General features: G+C 43.5%; 1 protein-coding gene across 1 annotated transcript; it reads left to right on the forward strand.

Moving 5' to 3' along the window:
- The first annotated feature begins 1,524 nt into the window (after positions 1-1,524).
- LOC127056019 (olfactory receptor 52E4-like) lies at positions 1,525-2,463 on the forward strand. The gene has a single exon (XM_050963691.1). The coding sequence runs from the start codon at positions 1,525-1,527 to the stop codon at positions 2,461-2,463; it is 939 nt and encodes a 312-aa protein (XP_050819648.1).
- The last annotated feature ends 2,711 nt before the right edge of the window (positions 2,464-5,174 follow it).

Raw genomic sequence — 5,174 nt, forward strand, 5'->3', positions numbered from 1 at the left:
CACCAGCTCAGTATTTTCCACTATTAAATCAAAGGCCTCTGAGAAATCAAGGTTTGTTCAATCAGGGCTGTTCGCTTGATCCCCCAAATGTGTTCCCTTCATCCACCAATGTGCACTCTCATGAAAGGATGAAAACAGGTTTCTTCAACAAGATCTGTTCTGCATAAACCCTGTTAGCGACTGGCATTATTTACATTTCTAGACTTTTTTTACCTAATCTTATACCCATTTTTCCATTGTTTCTTAACCTTGTCAATCTTTTTACATAGAAAAAACCCCCTATCCTTTCATATTTCAATATCTTACATTTAACACAGGAATTGACATAAACCCTTTCGAGGATTTCTCTTGTTCTCAATATATTTAACAAACTCCTTTTTGTGATCCATAGCCCTGCAAACATGGAGTTTTCCCTGATGTCTTAACGTTCCTTATCAATTTTCCTAACTTCTGATTTCTATTGCTGGCCAGCTATTTTCCTTTTTTCCTCTTTCTTACATATTGCTTCCCTCCCTCTAATTGTTGCCTTCACTTTACCGAAAGTTGTTCACTTTGTTGACTCTGGAATTGTGATTTTTCTCATATTTAATGAAATGTTATCAAAGAATTACCAATATTCATTCATATTTTTCTGTCTAAATTTTTCCTCCCAATCAGTTTTGCTGACAATTTTCCTCATCTTTAGGGAATTAGTCCTCTTGGAGCACTAAGTGTCTATCGACAGTACTGGTTGGGAACTATCCATTTGAATATAAATCAGTTTCCTTTTCTATTTTCCTCTCATATATCATATGCTCTCTTCTTTGTCCCTTGTATGAACTAAAGTGTCCCAGACTTTTCTATCCTTAATAGAGACAAGGTGACCAAAACTGAACACATTCCCAAACATGTTATGCTCCATCCCATATCTTGGGGATCTGAACATTATTTTGTCTTGTCCACTGCTGCGAATGAGCAGGTGTTTCTCTTGAGCTGCTGTCAATGGGGCCCAGGTCCTTCCCCTGAGGGATGTTCTAGCTGGGATGTTTCTCCCAGCATATGTCTTCCTAAAAGGTTGTTTTTCCCCCCTCTCTGATTTCAAGCAACTGGCTGAATGGGGAACTCCCTTCAGTATGGACTCCCTATCCCGGCTGTCATTGCATTAAGGAACAATGATGGATAACCACTATCCACACTTATGTTTTCTGCTGGTGCCTCTTAAGGTTCCCCCACCACAAAGTGTAGGAATTATTAATGCAGGGAGCACAATACAAATATGGAATTGTATTTAGTAGGGTCATTGTTCACAGTTATTCTCTCTGAATAATGAAAATGTCATTTTTCAGTGTGTGAAGAGCGATCAGTCTGCTTCTCCCATGAGAACAGCCTCCACTACTGCATGCAGTGTCTCATATTAACATTATCTCTCCATGCAGCATTTCTACTGTGACCATCTACTGGGAACACACAGAAAGTCAGGGGAATGTATGGCAAATGCAGGAGACACCTTTATGCTTCAAAGTTGGACACAATCTCCCCTACGCCATGTCAGAATCTAACAAAACCGACTTCACCGACCCCTCCACCTTCATCCTACTTGGCATTCCTGGCCTAGAGGCAGCGCATATCTGGATCTCCATTCCCTTCTGTGCTATGTACGCCATAGCTGTGTTGGGGAACTTCACCATCCTGTTCATTGTGAAGACAGAGCAGAGCCTCCATGTGCCCATGTTCTATTTCCTCTGCATGCTGGCTGTCATCGACCTGGTCATGTCCGCATTCACCCTACCAAAAATGCTGAGCATCTTCTGGTTCAATTCCAGGGAGATCAGTTTCAGTGCCTGCTTCACCCAGATGTATTTTATTCACTCCCTCTCAGGGATGGAATCTGGAATCCTCGTGGCAATGGCTTTTGATCGCTACATGGCCATCTGCCATCCTCTGAGACATTCCACGATCCTGTCAAACTCTGTTGTGGCCAAGATAGGCCTGGCCGTGGTGATGCGCAGTGGCATACTCGCATTGCCCTATCCCTTCCTGGTCAGGAGGTGGCCATATTGCAGAACCAATGTCATCCCACACTTCTATTGTCAGCATATAGCTGTGGTGAAACTGGCCTGCGCTGACATCCGCGTTAGCAGTTACTATGGCCTGTTTGATCTTCTCTTTGTGATCGGAATGGATGGATGTTTTATCGCTGTGTCCTATATTCAGATCCTCCGGGCCATCTTCCGCCTCCCCACAAAGGATGCCTGGCTCAAAACTTTTGGGACCTGCATCTCTCATCTTTGTGCCATCTCAGCTTTGTACTTCACAGATGTATTCTCCTCTCTCATGTTCCGATTTGGCCACAATGTGCCACTACATTTCCTCGTTCTCATTAGTGGTGTGTACCACATTGTGCCTCCTGTGCTACACCCCATCATTTACGGTCTGAGGACCGAACAGATCTGGGGCAGGCTGCTCCAGCTCTTTACTCATTAAGAGACCTAAATGTTTTCTGCCTGTGCTCTGGCTCTCAGATTGAGCTCTGTGCAGAGCTGGCTGGTCCATGATGCTGGGTCCTCTTCCCTGAATCACTTCCTGGACAGACAGAAAGACATTAAACCCTGTCCTGTCCTTACTGTGCTGTGTCAATGTGATGAACTGGGAATCAGTCTATGTACAATACACTGGGTGGCCACCTTTCTAATTGCTGGTAGATGGATCCCTGAAATTGCAATCTTGCCTCAGCTCTTTTGTCAATCCTGAACACTGCTGCGTGTCTTCTCCCCAAGGCCCTGCTCCATCTCTTGTTCCTCTCTTCCCCTCTCCTTGTCAGCTGCAATCCAGTCATCTCTAAAACCAATATGTTCTCATATCTTATGGCAAGTCATAAGAACATAAGAACGGACATAATGGGTCAGATCAAAGGTCCATCTAGCCCAGAATCCTGTCCACTTACAGTGGCCAGTGCCAGGTGCCCCAGTGCGAGTGAACCTAACAGGTAATTGTTATGTAAAGCCTCTGCTCAAATGCAATTGTAAGATCTGTGACTTGTATCATTAAGTTCTGCAACCTTTTTCAGACTTGTAACTTCAGTTATTGTTAACAGAGCCTTTTAAGTTTTGTAACCTTTGCAAGCTCTGTAACTTTTTCAAGTTACTACTTGTATGAACTTACTAGCTTTGTAATATCCCATCTGGGGGGAGAGGAACTGCAAGGAGAAAGGAGCCCAGAGACAGGAGCCAGGTGTGTCTGATATAATCTGCCCTGGGAAGGAAATCACAAAATGCTGTAAAGAAAAGAAGAACTCATCTGGGAATGCTTCTCGGTGATGGACACAGAAGGGAAACTCAGTGTATGTTCCAGCAAAAGGAAGCAGCCATGGACACAAGCAGCTGCTGCTCCTTGACCTGCTCTGCAGCCTGGATTCGTGACCGCAGGTGGACACACCCCAGATCTAGCGCACTTCAGCTTGTCAGCCTCCATTCTGTCTCCAGTAACTCTCTGCCTGTGTAAGTGTGTGGGTGCATGAGGGTACGAATGTGTGCATGTCTGAATAAGCTCCATCTCTTTTCTATCTGATCTAACAGCGGCACTGTAATAAAACTAACTATGAGTGTGACCCTGGGTTGGTTTTTAGGGAAACAGAGGTAACAGTAATGATCAAGTGATCTCTCTCCTGCCATCCATCTCCACTCTCTGACAAACAGAGGCTAGAGACACCATTTCTTACCCATCCTGGCTAATAGCCGTTAATGGACTTAACCACCATGAATTTATTTAGTTCTCTTTTAAATGCTGCTAGAGTCCCAGCCTTCACAACCTCCTCGGGCAAAGAGTTCCACACGCTGACTGTGCGCTGTGTGAAGAAGAATTTCCTTTCGTTTGTTTTAAAGCTGCTGCTTATTAATTTCATTTGGTGGCCCCTAGTTCCTGTATTATGGGAACAAGTAAATAATGTTTCCTTTTCCACTTTCTCCACATCACTCATAATTTTATATACCTCTATCATATCCCCCCTTAGTCTCCCCTTTTCCAAGCTGAAGAGTCCTAGCCTCTTTCATCTTTCCTCATATGGGACCCATTTAAAACCCCTAATCATTTTAGTTGCCCTTCTCTGAACCTTTTCTAGTGCTAGAATATCTTTTGTGAGGTGAGGAGACCACATCTGTACACAGTATTCGAGATGTGGGCGCACCATGGATTTATACAGAGTCAATAATATATTCTATGTCTTTTTCTCTATCCTCTTAAGTCACTTAAGGGAAACAAGTTAGTGATAAATTTTAATGTTTATTCTTAATTTGTTACTAACTCTGTGGAGAGAGAGAGACCCCATCAGGACTCCTGGCTGACAAAGCCCTGGCTGGGATGATTTAGTTGGGGATTGGTTCTGCTTTCAGCAAGGAGTTGGACTAGATACCTCCTGCGGTCCCTTCCAGCCTTGATATTCTGTGATTCTATCATATCTGGGATCTATCTGAGTTCTGGGAGGGGGGTGGGGTATAGTGGGTTTGTCATAACTTTAGTCCCAGATTTGGACCTTAGCGTCCAAAATATGGGGGTTAGCATGAAAACCTCCAAGCTTAGTTACCAGCTTGGAGTTGGTACTGCTGCCATCACCCAAAAAATTAGAGTGTTTTGGGGCACTCTGGTCCCCCTGAAAAACCTTCCCTGGGGACCCCAAGACCCAAATCCCTTGAGTCTCACAACAAAGGGAAATAATCCTTTTTCCCTTCTCCCCTCCAGGTGCTTCTGGAGAGATACACAGAAGCAACCTCCGTGAATCTAAACAGAGGGATTCCACCCCCTCTAATTCCAGTCCTGGAACAAAAAAAACACTTCCCTCTGACTTCTTCCTTCCACCAATTCCCTGGTGAGTACAGACTCAATTTCCCTGAAATTTCCCAGTAAAGAAAACTTCAACAGGTCTTAAAAGAAAGCTTTATATAGGAAAGAAAGAAAAATACATACAAATAGTCTCTCTGCATTAAGGTGACAAATACAGGGTCAATTGCTTAAAAGAAATATGAATAAACAGCCTTATTCAAAAAGAATACAAATCAAAGCACTCCAGCCACTATATTCATGTAAATACAAAAGAAACAAACTCTTTGGTACTCACAACTTGGAAACAGAAGATTAGAAAGCAGAAACTACTTTTCCAAAGCTCAGAGAAAGCAGGCAGACAGACAAAAGACTCAGACACA

Source organism: Gopherus flavomarginatus, chromosome 1 (genome assembly GCF_025201925.1).
Source record: "Gopherus flavomarginatus isolate rGopFla2 chromosome 1, rGopFla2.mat.asm, whole genome shotgun sequence".
Taxonomy (NCBI): domain Eukaryota; kingdom Metazoa; phylum Chordata; order Testudines; family Testudinidae; genus Gopherus; species Gopherus flavomarginatus.